This window comes from Sphaerodactylus townsendi, linkage group LG16, assembly GCF_021028975.2.
Source record: "Sphaerodactylus townsendi isolate TG3544 linkage group LG16, MPM_Stown_v2.3, whole genome shotgun sequence".
Classification (NCBI taxonomy): Eukaryota; Metazoa; Chordata; class Lepidosauria; order Squamata; family Sphaerodactylidae; genus Sphaerodactylus; species Sphaerodactylus townsendi.
Genome location: NC_059440.1, coordinates 8,156,086 through 8,177,164, shown reverse-complemented (window position 1 = coordinate 8,177,164; position 21,079 = coordinate 8,156,086). Strand labels below are relative to the sequence as shown.

The 21,079-nt window shown below is 43.2% G+C and overlaps 1 protein-coding gene across 1 annotated transcript in view; it reads right to left on the bottom strand.

The window, feature by feature from the left end:
* Positions 1 to 13,876, bottom strand: part of PPM1E (protein phosphatase, Mg2+/Mn2+ dependent 1E) — an 86,525-nt gene extending 72,649 nt beyond the window's left edge. The window contains exon 1 of the mRNA XM_048519204.1: positions 13,186 to 13,876. Within this exon, the coding sequence (XP_048375161.1) occupies positions 13,186 to 13,754 (569 nt within the window). The 5' untranslated portion in view covers positions 13,755 to 13,876. The remainder of the gene's footprint in view (positions 1 to 13,185) is intronic.
* Between the last annotated feature and the right edge of the window lie 7,203 nt (positions 13,877 to 21,079).

Genomic DNA, 21,079 nt, shown 5'->3' with positions numbered 1-21,079 from the left:
TTATCTGACATTTCTTATTCCATATATGCCAACAGTCTTTGTTGTAAGATTTTGCGTATCACTTCACTTGCATGAGAAATTAACGCGATGGTCTGATAGTTGGTGCAATCTTTGATGCCTCCATTTTTGAGAAGTACAATGTAGACTGAGTCGGTTTCTGTGCCTTACCTCTATCTATATCCCATAAACGTCTGGTGATTTGTTTCTCCCAACTCCTTACAGTGCAAGTTTCACTTTACTTTCTAAAACTTCCTGTTTTTCTTCAGAAGTTTCCTCTTTGAAGATCCTGTCATTTTTATCTCTTCTATATACATCTTCAGTGTATTGTTCCCATCATTTTATTTTTTTTTAGATGTACTTATTTCACTGTTGTTTGTTTTCTTCTTCTATAAATCAGCTGTGACTAGAGGGCACATATGTATGTAAGGAAACAGTGAATTGTCTGATTGCCTGAGGACAGCAATAGGGTGAGTGAGGATAATAAAGCTAAAGCTTACCCCAGAGAAGATAGAAGCATTCTTGGTTGAAGGTTCTGCTGATCCAGGAGTCAACAAATTTTGCACAGGTTCACACTCCTCTTGATTACTCAGTTTTGCAGCTAGGTGGCTGCAGCATCTACAGATCAGGTTATATCAACTCAAGCTGGTATACCAGCTGTGTTTTTTCCTAAAGAAGACTGACACACGTAAACCTTCAGATTACACTACTGTAATGCACCTAATCACAAAAACTTTAGTTAATCCCAAATTCATCTGCACACTTATTGGATGGGGCTAACACTACATGTAATCCCACCTTAGCCCCTGTGAGAAAAGTGGGACATAAATAATGTAAATAAATAAAATCATATTAAAACAGTTCTAATCAGACTGCATTGGCTACCAATTGGTTTTCTAGCAGTTACAATTTAGGACCAGGATGCCTCCAGTATGAACCTACCTAGTCACAGAGGTCATCTGATGAAGTACAACTTTGGATGCTACCAGGTCGCAAATCTCTCTGGCTAAGAATCAGAAGGCAGATACGTTTTTGACCTATTGTTTTTCCCTGCATATAGGAGCAACACAGTCCAGCCATCCTTTGCATGCAGGGGGAAGGATAAGTTCTCCTCTGGAGGACAGATTAGGTAAGAAGCAAATCAGTCCCTGGACGCCAGCAGCAAGCAGGAGCTCAGCTTGCAAAAGGAGTTAGTGGGTGGGAAAGAAAAACTAAGTGAGCCTGCGAAAAGCCAAGTGTCACAGGTTCAGAGAGCAAGAGGAAGTGCTGCCTGCACGAGTCTCAACCTAACCCTGTCAAATCTCACACTCCCATCTGCAAAAGAAAAAAAAGGCACAGCAAATCAATGCTCCTGGCCACATTGGGCATCTTGGGAAGAGCGTGGGCAAGCACCTGTGTTATTCTTGATCCCTACAGGCTGAGATTCAAGCCCTAGCCAGCCAACCTTGAAAGAGCCAGTCCCCCTGGGGCAGCTGCAAGAGTTTGAAGTAAGTTTGAATCGCTTCTCCAAAGACAGCAAAATAAAAGGAGGAGGGCTACAAAGGCCAAGAGCAAAACAGTCCAAGGAAGATGTCTTACCTCCCTCTGGTCTCACTGCCAGAATCTTAGAAATAGGAAATAATCCTGAGATGGTAAGGAAGGTGAAAAGAAATTTGGACATGACTAGAGTCTGCTCTCCTCCAAGCTTCTACGTCATCCTCCGGAGCTGCCGTTGCTCAGCCGCACCCTTTGCTATAGTCACTCAACAGGAGGAGTCAGGAGGCTGCAAAAGGAGCCCTGTGGTTTGCAAATGTCACTGGGGGTACAGCTCCTTGCTGAGGAGGATCAAGCAAGAAGGGCAGTCAGCCTCCCCATCCCCCCCCCCACCAACCCAGTCACCAAGCTGGGTCCACTTGCATCCCCCCCCCCCACACACACACACAACTCACCGCTCACTCACTCAACCACCCATAGTCCTTCAGGACCATTTTCTACTAGGAAGAACACATTTCTACCGCACCACTACTGACCTCACTTGGTTTCTTTATGTGGGAAAATGTATACTTTATTTATTTGATGTTGTTAAAGCCCTAATGTTAGTCTAGGTTTCTTTGGACAGTGAATATTGCATTTTTCAATTTTTATCCAAACTTCTGCCTTTTTCTGGGGAAAAAGCAGAGAAAACATTTTTTCCCCCTGTGGCTTCAAAATGTCCTGAAATTTTACATCTCAGCTCACAACCACATTCTCTTCATTCCTTCAGCAAGAAGAAGCTAGTAGTAGTGTCAGCCAGTTGGATATTTTTTAGAATACAGAATGCACTCTTCAAGGAAACTGTTAACACAATCACCATACACATGCAAACTTTGTAATCAATTGCTTTTCAATTCTCCACCTTTCTTCTTTCTCTCAATTTTCCTTTCACCAGCTTTTAAAGCTGGTTATTGATACAGAAGAGAACGAGTCCTTTTGTTCACGAAAAAACAGTTCTTTCAAAAGAGATTCAATATTTAGTTAGAAAGAAAAGTAGAAGGCTGCACTGTTACGGCACAAAAAGATGTACAGCAGGCTCCTCTGTCTTCTTGATGGGCAGTTACATTTAATCTACATCTCCACTTGTACTTCTCTAGCTGTGGTCAAATATTAGCAGGCAGTCGGGATGACCTAAGTTTTAGCATCTGGTCTTTACTTAAATGAATTTTTATGATAGACCTAAAATGATTTTCCACCCAAAATAAGAGGATTTATCTATCACCTATAGATACATCAAAGAAAAATCCCTGCAAGTATTCATTTTATATCATGGCGGTGTCAGATGCACTCCACGCACATAACAGAACTGTTCTTAAAAGTAAGTTTGCCAAGCTATTTTAAAAGGCAAGCAGGCATTTGTCATACATAATAGAGACCCTCACTACATTCTATAGAACCCTAGAGGGCCATTTAGGTTAGTGAGGGGAATGACAGCAAGGAGAGCCATGCCTCAATACTTGAAATGGCCTGGTGACAAGCCCCATATGCTGCTCACCCGCAACTTCTGGATTGGAAGACAGCAGACTGTATTTGAAAGACAACTACACAATGCCTATCTTAAAGATTGTTGAAAAAGCAGTGAAACAAAGCTTTATAGCAGCTGCAGTTCAACAGGCATGTTCCAGTATAAGGGAGTTTCATGGCTTTGAATCTGGAAAAGAGGAAGCAGTGGATCCCTAAATCTCCTGAAAGGACCATAATTTGATGGGAAGACATAGATTTTTTGAGTATGCAGTGAATCAACTGAATTTGTCTTACAAATAAATGCTGAATATGTAAATCCGGGTAAAGGGGATCACATAGGAGAATCCCACTTGACAACCAGGCTTACTTCAGGACCTGCCACCAGTTAAGAGTCTTGCAACTGGGCTAGATGGGTCATTGACCAAGAACTAGTTCATGCCTCACAGATGCACAGCACAGAATAATGTTTTGTATCTGGTAAAGCATCAGAAGCAACATTTCTCCCTGCTTTCACATATCCAACATGAGTAGGTAGGCATGCCTGCACACATGAAAAATTGAGTTGTTCAGGTTTGCTTCCCCGCTCTGCCGCCTGAGCTGTGGAGGCTTATCTGGGGAATTCAGATTAGCCTATGCACTTCAACACACACCAGCTGGGTGACCTTGAGCTACTCACAGTTCTTCAGAGCTCTCTCAGCCCCACCTACCTCACAGGGTGTTTGTTGTGAGGGGGCAAGGGAAAGGAGTTTGTAAGCCCCTTTGAGTCTCCTATAGGAGAGAAAGGGGGGGATATAAATCCAACTCTTCTTCTTTCACTGAACCAAACCTTCTACTCACCAAACCAAACTCAGACTAGCTGTGGCTCTCCAGAATATCTGATAAGTCTTTTACATCACACCATATCTAAACACATTGATTGGAGATACCAGCACTTGAACCTAGGACTTTCTACATGAGGAACAGATGCTCTTCCATGAAGCTACTGCCCCTCCCTGGTGTCTCACTGTATTGACTGTTATTGCTTATGTAATCTGCTGTGAATATCAGTGAGAAGAGTGGACTATAAGTACAGTAAATAAAGGAGTTAGCAGATGTAGGCAGTTATTAACTCCAGCAGTTTCTTCCATTCAAGTGCATGGAGTTAACTACTGCTTATGTTAACTACCAGCCTAGGGTGCTGAAGAACAGAAAATATGATTCAAAGAAAAATAAGAGGTAGTGTTACTGGTCTGTTCTATCGTTCTCTTCTGTTTGCATTTCGTTAAAAAACTAACAGAGAAAACATTCTTACTATTGAAATAATGAGCATTGCAATGAGAATGCTGTTGGCTTATACTCTTTGTATTCCTTTCAAAGTAAGCAAAATCACTTGGGTAATTGTGAGTTCAGCATTTAAAATAACAGAAATGTTACAAAAGCACTGGCCATGCATCTGAGCAAGTTTTGACAGCTTGAAACATACTCCGCCATTCTGGAAATCAAAAAATGTTTTTGAAAAGTAGTTCTCACATCTGATCTGTCACGATATTCAAGAATTTCAGAACTTGGAGCTGTCCAATATGACCTCTTCCTTCAAACCTAACTGAAGATAAATAAATAAATTTCCTGTATAGCCATAGGTTCACATTAGCTTCACTTAGGGGAGCCAATTTTCTAATACAGATAAACTCACTCAATTTAAATAAATTAGGAAGCCATTTTGAACATGTACAGTTTTTCAATAAAACTTCTACGCTGCTACAAGTCTTTAAGTAATTTGAAATAAAGTAAAAACAATAAAATCAATACAAATTATTTCACTTATGCTGTGCATTTTCTCCCAATGGGAGCACAGAAGTGGCTCCTCTCAATTCTATCCTCCTGACATTCCTACAAAGCAGATTAGGCTGAAAGAGAATGTGCAACTGGCCCAAGCTCACTCAGAAAATTTCCATGGCAGAGTGTGGGTTTGGGACTCCAGTTCTGAGCTTTGGGACTAGCCCAAGCAGGTTGCATGTGGAGGAGCAGGGAAACAAATCCAGTTCATCCAGGTAAGAGTCTGCCACTCATGTGGAGGAGTGAGGACTCAAACCTGGTTCTCCAGATTAGAGTCTGCCACTCTTAACCACTACAGCATGCTGGTTGATGCAACTCAGCTAGATTTTTAGGACAGAAACACTCTAGAAATTAAGATGAACATTAATGATGTGGGGTGAAAAAATTACCAAACCAGAAAACTTTTCTGAACCTATATTTTTCTATGAAAGCTTTCCACCCCACGTATGCAAATACAGTCTATCCATAGTTGGTGAAGCTGTTGTGCTGTAAATCAACCATGTTACATAGGCTAAATGTAGAACATAAAGCACTGACAAAGCCCAATGCTCAGTTCAGTTGTTTATGAAGAAAATGAAAGGATCGCGTATCCGAGGGAGACGTTAAGGGGGATGAAGGCGCGGTTTTGGAATGAAGGCGCGGTTTTGGAATGATCTTTTTATTGTATTTGAAATTCTTGGCACTGGTTTTATGCCTAATAAAGGTTTTTGGATTTGGATTTGGAAAAGAAAATGAAAAATTAGGTATGAACGCAATCTTAACGATTTGATCTCAAATGGATAAAGACATAAACCTGTAACATACAAATATGACATCTGAACAGTTATAACTATAGTTACATAACAGTTTGTATGAGCAGAACAACTGAAATTAAGAATACCGTTACCCCTTAAATAAAAAATAGCTCTCTCTGCCATCTACTTTTACAACCAGAACTAGAACAAAAAGTCAGGGAAGGGAAGAGAAACTAAAGTTTTTTTTTAATTAAGCAAAGCATTTGTGAGACTGCTAAACAAGGCAGAAATGTATATTTCAGCACTTTTTCTTTGAACTCCTAGAATAGCAAAATGTTTAAGTAGGAAGCCTTCAGGGAAAATGTTTAAGTAGGAAGCCTTCAGGGAAACATTTTAAGAAAAATCCGAGTTTTTTTAAATTAACTTTGCCAGATCTGGAAGCTATTCTACCAGTAGTACATTTAAGATACACTAGGGATTGGATCCAAAGAACCTCATAGAATGAAAGCAGTGTTCCACAAACTAGTCAGAAATTGCTATATATAACTTCTATAGGAGTCCTCATGCTTCTGCAAGCACTCATACAGGTTTGTAAGCAATCCCCCCAAGCATGAGGCATACAAACAATCCTTTTGACAATAGAAGGAAAATAGAAGGGCACCTTTGGATCTGGCCTAGCAAGCGATCTGGAATCTATAAATCCTCAAATCAACTGTACACATCTCCCAAACAGATGAGCAAAAAGATCATATGAAAATATTCCCCTGTTCAGCGGTTAGTTCCCTGCAGCTATGTTTTTATTGAGTATAAATATAAATAGAGCTAACACACAATCTGGTTAACTTGCCCAACTGCAGGATTAATTACTGAAGCCCCCAAGGGCAGCTTTCCTTATATGCTTAATATACAACTGTAGTATTTGCTTCTCTACGAAATACCCATTAAAACAGTTTAGCACAGTGCATTTTTTCTAATGAAGTGACTAGACTTCTTGCCAGAATGATTTACTAAAACAGCCTTAATTGTATAAAGTAGGCAGGTTGACTGCTTTCATCAGAATAGCTGATCTGCAGTCAAAGAGAAGGATGCAACAGAACTAGAGCTGATGCTCAAATGAGTAACATTTAACTGCCAGGCCTAGGAATAAAATGTCTGATCCTGCATCTATTTATTGCACAGAATCATTTTAGGAAAAGGACCAAGAGGTCAAAGAACAAGTGGAAAAAAGTGGAGATGTGTTTGAACCACCAGGCGAACTGTCATATCTTCAAGAATGCTCATGCTGTAAATGAGGCATATTTTTTTTCTTCAAGCGCATTATCTTCTATACTCAGTGACTGGATCTCAGTGATGAAATTTCATTACAGGTGTCAGGTATCTGGTTGATCTTTGGCAGCAGGGCAAAACAGCATGTTTCTTTAGCTCAGTTCTTGCTTTGATGTTTTTGTTAAGTCATGTCTAGAAAGTAATTTTGGGAAATGTTCCAAAGATGAACAAAGGCTAACCATGATATACTTTTAAGGTTCAAACATTCTTCCATACTGTTTTAGTATTCCATACTGTTTTAGTTCAGTTTTAATGTTGGTTTTTTGCTTAATGTTATGGTGCTTTCAATCATTTGTTACTTTTGTTTTATTGCCTTTTATTGATGTTGCAGGTTTTTGTGGTGTCTTAATGCTGCCCTTTTACATGGTACACTGTAATATTATGTCACTGTTGGACATTGTACAACTTTAGTCTAAACAAAAAAGAAAGAAGCAAGACATAGTGTCAGAAAAGTCTTGATTTTGAAACAGAAAAAATCTATCCAAGATTAGAACAGAAAGGAGAAAAAAGGCCAGTGGGAAAGGGAGAAAAGAAAAAAATCCCACAGCAAATGAAAAGGGAGCAAAGGAGTCATAAAATGCTCCCCTGATGCTCAGTTTGCCCTCCTGAGGTGTATGCATATTGCCTTGTAAGACACAGGTATTCATAAATACAAAAAAACCAGGCACCTCAGCCTCACTCTCACAATTACATAGCTGGCAACCTACTCAGTTCATGCCTTTCTCCCTCATTTTTTAAATTTAAAATTTGTACAATCTTACCTTTTGTCAAGAAGCTGATACTTATTTTTTCATAGAAACTTTGGAAAGTTCATAGTAGTATTATTTTTAAGGACCCAAGCAGCACACTAAATATGAAATTAATAAAAATGCTCATCTTGTAAATTTTTGCCTCCTGGGGAAAATAACGTAAAAGGTAGGATGACACACTACGTTCTGGGAATGAAGTAGTTCAACGCACAGCATATGGGATGAAGTAGGGGAGTAGCTTTCCCTGTATAACTGGGAAAGGAATGAAGGAACATTTAAACTGGAACAAAATACTTTGTGAACAAGAACAATGTTCCTGTCTTAAAGAAGGAAATTTCCATGTGAAACATAAATGCCTTTGTGATTTCGAACCCAAATGTACACGGCTGCTCTTACCTCAAACATTTCAGACAAGTCATTTCATTGTTCTCTAGTTGATGTCATCACATATGGTGTGAGAGAATCCTTTCAAACTAGCTTAGTTGCCTTAATGTGCCGTGTTATACTCATCTGTAGCAGTACTGATGCAGCTTTTGCTTTTACAAGTAGATGACCTGGAATGAATCTCTATACTTACAAAAGTGAAGTATTTCGTTCTAAACCCCACAAAGATATTTGAACATGTTAAAGCCAACACAAGATAGATAGCCCTGTATGCAACGTTTTGCATTTGTTAGTTATTCATCCAGTTTTTCCAGATACCAACAAATTACAGAGGGAAAGTTTTAAAAATTACGGCCAACTTCATAATACATTGTACTCATGTGCCTCTCCTTCAACCTCACTTCAGATTTGTCAACCAAATATATTCTCAGCATTTAATGATTGGAATTCCAAGGTGCATGGAGGTCCAATTGAGACTGGGACACACACACACAGAGGGAACTTGCATGTAGCACTCCTCAATACAGACATGTTTCCTCAACAGGGCAAACAGCCATAACAGATTGGTAAACCATCACAGTGGGAAGCTTAAGCCCCTTCCTCCCCAACATTTTAAGGTCATGCTCTGAATCAGTCCTCATGCGCCTAGAAATCCTCAATGAACAGCTATTTGTAAGGATGCTGGAATAATGTATTGAGTATCCCAAATCTTGAACAACATGTTACACACTTATGACAACCGAAAAGAACCATTCATCCATTTCTATATATATTTTACTAACTTGAAATAGGTATTTTAGTCATTAAATTACTGCAGTGTTGAGAAAAAAGCCATTTTTCTGATGTATTTTAGGGAGGGGGTGGTGGGAGCATGGATATATGAGAATATAAATTCCCATCCTGATGCCCATCAATGCAAAGATGACAACATAAATAGTATCACTGTAGAATCTGTTCGTTCTCTCTCTCTCTCTCTCTCTCCCTGGCAATGGAGTAACACCTTTTACTACAATTACCAGCTCAGTGGCAAAAAGCTCTCTGGCCTGCTGTGCATATTTTCACAGGTTCCTTTCTCTCCTCCAGCAGTATCAGTTTTAAACAGTGCCTTTTGAAGAGAATGGCATTAACAACCATTGCTCCTTCCAGCCTACCAAGCTAAAGCTGAACAAAGCATCTTAAAGTAGGGGTGTCAAATATGTGGCCTGGGGGTTGGTTGGCCTTGCCAGGCCAGATCAAGAGCAAGGGAGGGTTGCCTCAGCTGGCTCAAAGCCCTCTCAAGCCCTGCTGTGGCCTCGCCAGTCCAGGAAACCTTCCCAGTGCCATTCTGGGGCCAGCTGAGGAAGACACACACACACACCCCAGCTCGACCAAGTCACATTTATGTCATATCGAGCCCTTGTAACAAATGGGTTCAACACCCTTCTCTTAAAGTTTCAATCCACAGGCTCTTGACAGTAGAATCTATCTTTCTCCGCTTTGTTCAAATCTTTCACAAAGCGTAGATCTAAAAACCAATCCCATATAGCTCAGAACACTCCGATTGTTACAATTCTGAACCTTTCCCCCAGGAGACAAAGTGAGCAAATACAGTGCTCTTTCCCTCTCACTCTTTCTTGGATTATGTCTTAATAAACAGCCGTGGAATACTCATTCCTATTTTGGCTGCATATCTGTGAAGCACATTTTGACCCTCACACACACCAATCAAGTTGTTGCACAACCTAAAATTAATGTTTTACCCCAATTTATCCATATTTGCTTTAAGAAGAAAAGCAGCATTATACTTAAGACCACTGTACCAACCCAAATATATTTTAGGTCAAATAAGGCTCCCTGCCTCCATCACTGCACAGCTCCTTCTCAACAGTCTCCCCAGCTTCTGCCAGATCTTTCATACACTGTCCTCCATATTCTACTGCAGAGCCTATAATCTCACTGCCTGCTTTGCTTATCCACATACCTTCCTTCTATCGCCCTAGTAAAGACCTTTCACCCACACAAGCTAGGCCCATGCTCTCTATTCCCCATTCCCTATGTCTAGCACATGATCCACTGCACCAAAAACTGATCTCCTCCCCCAGTTTCGGAAACCAACTTCCTTCTAATTCACAAACCATCTTGGGTTTTTCAACTCAGGTAGCCCATCAGACACCTTTGTCCTTCCACCAACACTCAAGGAATGGTTCACCAGCAATGTTTGACCAGAACCTGACAGCTCAATCCTGGCATCTTTTTTTCAGCCCTCATCCATGGAACAGATAGAAGGGTTAAGAGAACCACCCAGAGTGGTGATCTTTTATTAATAACTATATTTTTCCTTTTTAAAAACCCTCTTATTCCAAGTACCCATTTTAGATATCTAATAACTTGCTTTAACAATTCAACAAAACAATGGTTCAAATTAAAAGCAGAAAAGGAATCAGTTGATAGGGCTTCTTTATCAGCCTTCAACACTTCCAAGCAGGCTTGAGATCCAGCAACACTTTGTGAAAGAAACTGACCCATATCCCCTTTGTCACCCAGACCAATATCCCATTCCCTACCTTCCAATACCAGTCTTTAACATTTTTCCAATCCCAGAGAGCACTCAAAGAGCCCACTCCACATGTACACACACACACAAGCATGCCCCTTCTTATCAATCTGGCATATTCCAGATTTATTAAAAGAAGAACAGGGAGATTTATAAAATCCCAACTCCAGGACAGAATTGTGGCTCAAACTAAGCTCCACATGCTCCTTGATGCTATTTCTGCCTGGGAATCATCCATTTCACACAGAAAATTGCTCTTTTGGGAAGGTAGTAGGCTGAAGGAAATGATACTTCTGTACAAAGGCAGGGGCAGGACTCCTTTATTATCCACTTGTATATTCCGGGACTGAGCTGGGGGTAGGGAGAAGCACAGACATTGTCTTTAGAATATAACATATTGGAGCTAATACACCGTCTGAACTCAGAAGCACTTCCCTGTTGAACACAGCTGTATAGTCCAGATAAAGGTAAAGCAGAAGGAAGCACTTCTCTTTATTGAAAAGAAAGGTGGAGGAAAGATAGGACTCTTCCTGCTCACAGTTGCCTTACCCTGTGCTTCCAAGATTTAAGCTTCAAAGGGAGGATGAGACTAGAGAGGTGTGTCCCTCTTTCAAAAACAAAGCTATATGGAAACACAGGGAAAGAAGGAGGAATCCTCTTTGGATGCCTAAGGACACCTTCATTTTATTAATTTATCTGCATATTCCAGAGCTGGAAAATTTTGGGATGCATAATTTTTTTTTTGTTAAAAAAGCCCTACAGCTGGTGAGGAGAAAAGAAGGCGGTACACTCTGTGAATGATGCAGTCAGTGATAATTTTCTTTTGTTATCTGCATATTCAAAGACTGAGGGGAGAAAGGGGGGAGAGGCAGCCCTGTCTCTCCTTGAATTTAAAAAGATGTAGTTCTCCTGTAATACTCATAGACACCTTACTCTTTGCAATCGGCAATTAACCTGGGAAGGGGGGGGAGAGGTAAGAGAAGACAGAAAAATTATTCTCTTGAAAAAAATAGTTACTTAGGATGGGGCTCGGGAGAAACCCAGGAACCTTCTGTAAACTCTTAGGAGCAGCTCTTCTTTGCCACTGATCTATATATTCCAGAATTAAGATAGGGCAAAGAGAGAGCCACATTTATCTTTTGGTAGCAAAATCCTAGAGTTTGGAGGAGGCTTGCAGGTTGTACACTCTGCCCTCACTGAGTTATTCACCTGCTTATTCTAGGACTGAGCTGGGAAAGCATGCATGTGGGGGGGGGGGGTGTCAAGGAGGCAAAATTTTCTCCCTTGGAAGCAGAATTCTGAAGCTGGAGAAAGGGTGCACACTCTGTCCATGTTCTGAGGCACACTCCAATCTGCACACTCCAATCTGCTGGGAAAGCATGCATGTTGGGAAGGGGGTACTGAGGAGACACATTTGGGAGCAGAATCCTAGAGCTGGGGGGAGGAAGGGAGCACATTGCAAACTCTGTTCATGCTCAGTGGCATATTCCCTTTGATGCCCATCCACATTTTTCAGGACCAAGCTGGGAGTTTTGGGGAAGGAAACTGAGGAGACATTTCCCTTTCAGAAGCAGAATCCTGGAGCTGGGGGGAGGGCCTCTGTCCATGCTAAGGCATGTTCCCATTTGTACTCTCCAGAACTGAGCTCTGAAAGCATGCATGTAAGAGAGTGTGGGTTGAGGAGACACATTTCTCCTTCGGAAGCAGAATCCTGGAACTGGGGAGAGGAAGGGTGCACACTCTGTCCATTCTCTGAGGCACATTCTTACCCAGGCACTCCAGAACTGAGGCATACCCTATCTACACACTCCCACATCCTCTTTCTCCTGAGGGGAGGTGGTTGGTGCAGGGAGGAGCTGAGGAGACACCTTTCTCCTTTGGAAGCAGGACCCTAGAGATGGGCAGAGAGAGGCGCACACTTTGTCTATGCTCCGATGCACATTTCCATCTGTGCACTCCAGGACTTAGTTGAGAAAGCATGGTGTGGGGGGCTGAGCAACTGCAAGCCAAATCCTAAAGCTGGGGGAGAAGGAGGGTGCACATTTCTGACCATGCTCTGAGGCACACTTCCATCTGCACACTCTAAGACAGAGTGGGGAAACATGCTTGTGGGCGGGTGGGCGTGGAGGGCTCAGCAGACACATTTCATCTTTGGAAACAAAGCCCTACAGCGGGGGGGGGGTGTGTGCGCACTCTGTCCATGCTCTGAGGCACACTTCCATCTGCACACTCTAAGACTGAGCTGAGAAACCATGCTTGTGGGCGGGTGGGCGTGGGGCAGACGCATTTCATCTTCGGAAACAAAGCCCTACAGCTGGAGGGAGGGAGGTGCGCACTCTGCCCATGCTCTGGGGCACATTTCCACCTGCGCACCCGGGGACCGAGTTGAGAAAGCGTGCATGCGGGTGGGTGGGTGGGTGGGTGGGTGGGTGGGGGGCTGAGCAGTCCCATTCCTCCTTTGCAAGGGGGACCTGGAGATGGGAGTGTTCTGTGCCCCCCCCCCCCGGGCGCATCCCTTGTCTGGACATCCTGAGACCGAGCCAGCGGGCGCTGCTTCCGAAGCAGGGACCGGGCCGGGGGGGGGGGGCGGGGGGCAAAGGGGTTCCGGGTCTCAGCGCTGCCGCCCTGCTCCCACCCCGCCCCCCTCCCCTCGCCGGCGACTACTACTCACTACTTGTAGAGCTGCTGGAGGCAGAGGTCCAGGCACTCGCCCTCCACCTCCTCCACCGTGATGTGCTCCGACAGCGGCCGGGGCAGCGAGGGCAGAGGCGGCGGCGGAGGGGTGGCGGCCCGGGGCGGCGGCGGCGGCGAGGGCTGAGGGGGCAGCTCCGGCGGCGTCTGCTGCTCCGGCGGCGCTTCCTCGGCGGCCGCGCCGGCTGCTTCTTCCCCGGCGCCCTCTTCCTCCGGAGGGGCACCATCCTCCTCCTCTTCCCCTCCCACGCCGCCGCCGCCTCCTCCTTCTTCCACCTCCTCGTCCTCGGCCGGCGGCGGCGGCGGCGGCTCCGCTTCTTCCTCCCTCACCGCCTCCTCCGCCTGCTCTCCCTCGCAGCCGGCGGCGGCTTCGTCGGCGTGCCCGGGGTCGCCTTCTGCCCCGCCGGCGGCTGAGGAGGGCGAAGCGGCGGAGGACGAGGAGGAAGGCGGCGGCGGCTCCGCTCCGAAAGGTCCTCGGAACTCGACCAAGAAGAGCTCCAGGAAGCGGCAGTAGCCGCGCTCCTCAGCGCTGGGGCCGCCCGCGGCCATCGCTTCGCATTCCCGGCGGCGGCGGCGGGAGAGACAGCGCGAGCGCGAGCGACACCCGTCTCCCCTCAGCGCCCGCCCGACCTCCTCACGCCTCGACGCCTCCCTCCTTCCCCCCCTCCGCCACTGCCCGGCACGCTCGCGCTCGCGCCCGCCTAGCCGGGACGTGCGCGCTCACGAGCCCACCGCCGGCCCTCCAGTGGGGGAGATGGTCGGGCGGAGGGGGCGCCTCCCCTCGGTCGGGGCTGCGCGCGCGCGCACGCCCAAAGAGCGGGAACGGCCCTCTGAGGGAGCAAAGGACGCCTGAGGGGACCGGCGGGGGGGGGGGGGGGGGGGGGGACAAAAATGAAAATTAATTTAATTTCTCAACAAAAAATACTTCTTTATCTGCCCCTCTCGCCCACTTTTAAAACAGAGGACATTTCCAGCCCGATGTGAGGAATAGCTGCGTATCGTGAACAATAACGCAGTTTTAAAAATTTTTACAATGCAAAAACTCTTAAGGCCAATTTATTTGAAACAGGGGCAGTCACATCAGAAGACGATTGATAGCCCTGGCGAGCGAATGCGCTCCTGAAGAAACTTGATGTATCACAACCGACTCCAAATTATAGAATCACCATAAAAAAAACAACACTGGAGGGCTTTTAAAATTGCAATAAAAGTCTTAAGAGCCGCTTGCCTGGGACTTTGAAACCTTCTTTGAATGACACACCCCCCCCGCCCCATCAGGGTCTGCAAACTGTGGCTCTCCAGATATTCATGGACTACAAATCCATGGACTACAAATCCAGCATGGCCAATTGGCAGGGGCTGATGGGATTTGTAGTCCATGAACATCTGGAGAGCCGCAGCTTGCAGACCCTTTTAGACAATACAGTGGAACCTTGGTTTTCGTTGGTAATCCGTCCGAAGAGAATCGATGAAAACCGAAACCGATGAAAACCGAGGCAAACTTTTCCATAGGAATCAACGTAAATCCAATTAATCCGTTCTAGGCACTCCCAAAAACAGCAAAAACAATTTTTTTTGGTGAATAGACATAGTGTTTAATGCTGAAAACAGTAACAAACAATAACACTAGACAAATTTTTCACTGAAAAAAATCGATGAAAACCGAAACTGATGAAAACCGAAGGCAATGAAAACCGAGGTTCCACTGTACAAACAATACAATTGAAGAAGTATGAATAATCTTGGTCATGTCGACTTCAGAAGAGATATGAGAGATATGTGGGTTTAAGATGGCAGCTTTAAATTTGGGCTTTTGAAGTAAAAGATTCTTCTTTATTAAACAAAAAAAAAGCAAGTAAAGCCAGAGGGGGGGGGGGGGGAAATACAAAACAAGCCTCAAAATTAAGACGAAAGACTAGAGGTTGTCACTGAGTTTCCACGGCAATGTAAAGTGAGGTCTATCAACTGCGACTCTGTTTACTGTGCTATTGTTAAATGATCCCAGAATCAGCCAAGTTTAAACCCCTTAGTAAAAACAAATATTAACACTAGGTAATGGAACTTATGATAACTGGACTCTTTAGCAGCTTTTTGAACTGTGTTGGTTATTATCACAAGTTAGTTGGAATGTGTTTATTATTGATAGAAAGGCATTTATTTTATCTGTTTAATTTAAGGGATTTTTAAAAGTACAGTTTCTCAACACCCTTTCCCCGAGAAGTAAATTAAATTTAACTACATAATTAAACTATCAACAACATCTTAACAACAAAGTGATTAATACCCCCAGCAGTAGCTAATAAATATGCAAAAGCAATGGGGGAAGTCAGTTGGGATTCACCCACATTATTTGACTGACACTTTTTAAAATATCCCCTCACACAAAGACACACCAAGTTGAAATGTTAAAAATAGCATCTGGATAGCATCTTTTTATTTACTTTTTTGCTACTTTCCCTTCAATAAGTTCAAGACTGTATACCTCACATCATCTTCCCCAACCACACACCTTTTATCCCAACAACAATCCTGTAAAGTAGGCTAGGCTGAGAAACCTAATCTGAAGTTGCCCGTGGCTGAGAGGAACTTCAACCCACATCCCTAGATGCAACACTCTTGCTGTTACCTACACTAGCTGTTTCCTATCTATTATAACTCTGCTTTAACTAGATAATTTCAAACTTCATTTTCACAAATGTTTGTATTACATGGCTTATTTCAGAACTCATAAAGGGGGTTGTTTTGGTTTGAAAAGCTTGTTTAATGGTAAAGTTCTGAAATACTGTGATAGCCATAGCAGCATTTCATTAATACTGCCCAGGGAAAAGGTTTTGTAAAAATACATTATTTTAATTGGTTGACAGTAACGGTTACAAATCACTTGATGCTGGTTTTAAACTTGTTCTGAAATTTATCACTTAAATTCTTCAAGTGCAAAAAAAAGCAGATATAAGAAATAATATCCAGACCGATATCTTTTCAACTTCAGCCACAAACAGAATTTAAAAGCGTGGGATTCTCAGATCCTTTAACTGCATAATTGGATGCCAGTGAACTATTGTGATTAGAGTAATTAGACAAGGAAATTCTGATTCAAATGCCCATTGGGTGACTTTGGGTTAGTCACCTTCAGTCTAAATTACCTTACAAGGTTGCATGTGAGGATAATATGGAAGAAGAGAAAAACATATTACCTGTATTGTATCTGTTGTGGGCTGCCATGAGCTTGCTAAACAAGGGGAGGGCAAATTATAAAATTGTGATGTATAATGTCTTGTATAGTATGATGTAGAAGGGTCTTCTAGCAGTCGTGAGATCTAGCTTGCAAAAGGTCCTTGCTACAACAAATAGTTGACTTTTGTGATGTTCCCCCAATCTCCTTTGGTTTTGCTATAATGGACTACCCAAAGATAATGTAGAACTCATCCGGATAAACACTGTTTAGCTGAAGAGATGAAATATTAAAAAGTTTCTCAGACACATAATTCTGTACAGCAAAGAGCTTCCCAGTACTTTTCAAACGATTCTTCTCAGAATCTATCACAGCTATTTACTGGATTCCTTTGACCTACATAGGCAATATAGTTGGTTTATTTAATTTTGGGATTCTTGTTGCAGATTTTTTCCTGCATTTTAGATGTCTTGGCTGTAGTTTCTTGTTAAGGTTTCTTTGCTCTGTTTAAGCAGCCCTGCAGTGTATCAAAACAAGCTATGTAGCAGAGTAGAGGTTTGGATGTTTCACTAATGCAATTATACTAATGCTGTTAGACAAAGTATGGGGCATTCCCGCAAACGGACTTGCTGCTTACCTTCATCTCCATGACAAATAGTAAATCCGGACTTGATAGGAATGACATAAACACTCTGTTGCGGGGGAGGGGGGGAAATAAATCCTTTTATTTTGTCTCCCCCTTTTCTGGAGGCACAGTTTTAGAGCCAGCAAGCATCCATGCCATGTAAATGTCTGATTATTACATCTGTTGTATTTGAAATTAGCAGAAGTTAAAAGGCTGCCTTAAGACACCAGGTCTAGAAAAGCGTTTGTAAGAACCTAGGAAACAGCATGGTTATTTTAAGAACTGAGGAAGAACAGGCTGTTTGCAGCTACAGATGTCTGTCTACACACACATACACACGCACACCATGTGGAGGAGGCTCTGCTAGAAAATTACTATCTTGGGACTTTCCTCAAGAAGCCCCTGAGAAGTAATAGACATGTTCACACCTTCATAACATTTTCTCTCCTTCTAATGGAACAGCCCAGCTTGGAAGCTAAGCAGAGTCAGTCATAATGAGTGGATGTGAGAACGGCCAGGAAGGCAGACATAGTTACAAGGAGGAAGCCGATATCACAACCACCTCTGCTCATCTCTTGTATTGAAGGGGGTTGCTGTGAGTCGGTTGCTGCTCAACAGACATGTTCTTCTTTCTGCTCATGATTGTCTCCATCCCACAAGAGATAGTATGACCTGATCATAGCCCAGACAAAGGCACGTGGGAAAAAGTCACAGTGCAGAGGGATATCATACTGAGCAGAAAAGCTGTCTTTTTCAGTTGCTATTGTTTTAGCCCACAGGGTCTGCAACCTGTGGCTCTCCAGATGTTAATGGACTACAATTCCCATCAGCCCCTGCCACCATGGACAATTGACCATGTTGACAGGGGCTGATGGGAAATGTAGTCAATTAACATCCTGAGAGCCGCGGGTTTCAGACCCCTGAGCGGGGTGGGTTTTCCATAGCTTTCTGAATTAAAAGAAATACATTTTACATAGAAAATGTCCACTGTTCAGAAAGCTAATTATTTTAGCAATTTTAACATTGTTGTAAGGCCAGTATGTTTATCATTAGCTAGACCAGTGGTGGCGAACCTATGGCACTCCAGATGTTCATAGACTACAATTCCCATCATCCCTTAACAGCATGGCCAATTGAAGTGAAAGAACGGTATCAATCTGCCATAGGTTGCATATTATAATTGTAGGTGTGACAAAGGACGGTAAAGAAGTGAAAAGCGGTATCAATCTGGCATAGGTTGCATATTGTAATCGTAGATGTGGTGTGTAACTTACTAACACTGATTTTATGATATAGCAACTGCTATTGCAGAGGATAACTATGTGTTTACCTGGTTCTGTGAAGGAAATTAATATTCCAAACATAGTCAACAGGGAAGTAAACAAAATCAACAGTCAAATCAACAGATACTTAAATCCTCAGATTGGGACCATGTAGACAGGTAGGATATTCTTTAACAAACTTAGGGAGCCCCCAGGTTTGCCAACAAATCTAAAAAGGAAAAAGAGGGAAAAATTCCCCTCAAACAGATTAGTGTTGTTTGTGCAGCCACAAACAATGCAGTTCTATTAACCAGCAAAGATAACTGGAGGAGACAGTGCTGCATGTGAGCAGGGAACGGACTGTAGGAATTGCTGCCTCTGCTGCTCCCTGCAGCTGAGCAGGCAGAGATGCAGGGAGAGAGGGCAGAGAAAAACACCTGCCATTCAACAAAATAATACTGTGTTGCAAATGTATCCTGCTTGGTCACCACTCAAATGTATTTTCAAAACAAGTAGCGATAAGAAATGTAGGGTTATATCCTATGTGACAGAGGGGTGAGCTTGCCCCATTCCTCTTCTTAGATACAGCACTCTGATGTGCATGGCTTTTTGCCTATGCTATTCCCAACCCACCCAAAAGTCAGCATTTCCTTCTCAAGGGACAGGGGAAGAGAATATTGAAGAGAATACTAGAGTCAGAGGAGAAGATCAGTAACAAACAAAATAGCCCTATGTGCTGCTCCTTTTTTTTCTAATGACAAAGAAAGAGAGAACTTCCAGACAAGTCTTTGTGTGTTTGAAGTGGTTGGCTTAATGTCACTGAATGGTCAAGCAGGGTTCCATTGGAAACTATGGCAAACTAAGAATACTAATTTGCCTACAAATACTCAGAATGTGTCCAGGTGTATGTGGGATTGGGTGCAGAAACAGCAACTGAATAGGGATTTATTTACTTAATATTTATTTGCTTAATAAGGATCTATTCACTAATCTTACTCTATAGTTCACCTTAACAGTATATAAACAATGTAATAACAACTGCCTGAAAAGTATAGAAATACTAACTGGGAAATGAGAGTAGACCCATTGCTCTAGGATCCCAAAAGACTTATACATGGATTCTATTGTGATCCTTTCAAGGACAGGAAAACAAACATACAAAAAAACAAGACAAGACCATTCTTGTATAGAGGATCTTCTACATAACAAAATCTGTCCTCCTTTACACAGAGATTCTCTGTTCTAAGAGGCAGACACTTCTGAATTCAACATATTAAAATAAAACAGAGCAACCTGCTTTTCTGTACCCAAACATATGTTGCACTACAATCCATCAAGAGATGCTAAAACCTTCTGAACTATGTTAAATTCTCATGTGTGACAAGAAATCAATGGAAAAATCAAAACATACTGGTGAGTGTTCCCCTTTCTCCAGGCTGTCTCTATATATAACACACATATAGCATAGTTACAAACTCTAAGGGATTGGATAAGAATGCTGAAATTTCCTGTAGCAATGGTCTAGAACTTCTTATATTCTACAGAGAGGCAGAAAAGTCCAAGGAAAGAAGAAAATGAAGGCAGAGGGGGGGACCCACCTCAGTAGGCAGAAAACCTGAAAATTTGCTGAAAAACTAAACCACTGTATCTTCTAATAAAACTGAGTAGTGCAAAGTTAACCATGTCCGGTGCTCATGTTTTAGAAACTCCACATTTTAGGTTTCTCCGAGGAATACAAAGACAACTAAACATGCTTACAATTAACATGAAGTGTATTAGAAATTGGCCTTTTTTTCCTTTTTATTTTTTTACAATATGCCTTTGGGCAGTAGAACTCAGCGCCCTGTAACCTTCTGAAGAAGAAGAAGAAGAGGAAGAAGAAGAAGAGGAAGAAGAAGAGGAAGAGGAGGAAGAAGAAGAGGAAGAAGAGGAAGAGTAGTAGTTTGGATTTATATCCCCCTTTCTCTCCTATAAGGATACTCAAAGGGGCTTACAATCTCCTTGCCCTTCCCCCCTCACAACAAACACCCTGTGAGGTAGGTGGGGCTGAGAGAGCTCCGAGAAGCTGTGACTAGCCCAAGGTCACCCAGCTGGCATGTGTGGGAGTGCACAGGCTAATCTGAATTCCCCAGATAAGCCTCCACAGCTCAGGCGGCAGAGCAGGGAATCAAACCCGGTTCCTCCAGATTAGATACACGAGCTCTTAACCTCCTACGCCACTGCTGCTCCAAATAACTTGGGCCCATGTGCCACCTCATCAGGATTCATGCTGAGGCAGTGGAGTGGACTGCACCACTTCTGACATGAAGTCACATTTTTTTGCATGCTTTCCACTTCTTGATAGTAGCAAAACAGCACAGACGGCTAAAAAAACGGTTTCTCCTGGCTGTGCTCGTTTTCTATTTGTGGGGCATTTTCCACATCATGAGTTATGGAACTCTACCCCCCCCCCCCCCCCCGAACAGTGTCGTTAATTCCACTGCTGCCTAATTCTCCTGTATGTGTAGAGCAGACTTTTACTGAGTAGGAAATAAGAACATTGCAGAAGAGTGCCTAGCACAGCGATTCCCAACCAGGGTTATGTGGTACCCTGGGGTGCTGTGAGCAAGTCCCAGGGGTACCGCGGCAATGCTACCAGCCCAACTCACTTTTGCAGTGTCTCCCGCCGGCACCAGCAAGGATATGGAGCTGGCCCAGGGGGCAGGGCTTGCGGCAAGGTCAGCAGCCACTTCTCACCCCCGCCCCCCCATGCTTCCCTTCACTCTGGGAGGGGAAGGTGGGGGTGGCAAGCAGGGGAACTGGGAGGGGAAGGTGG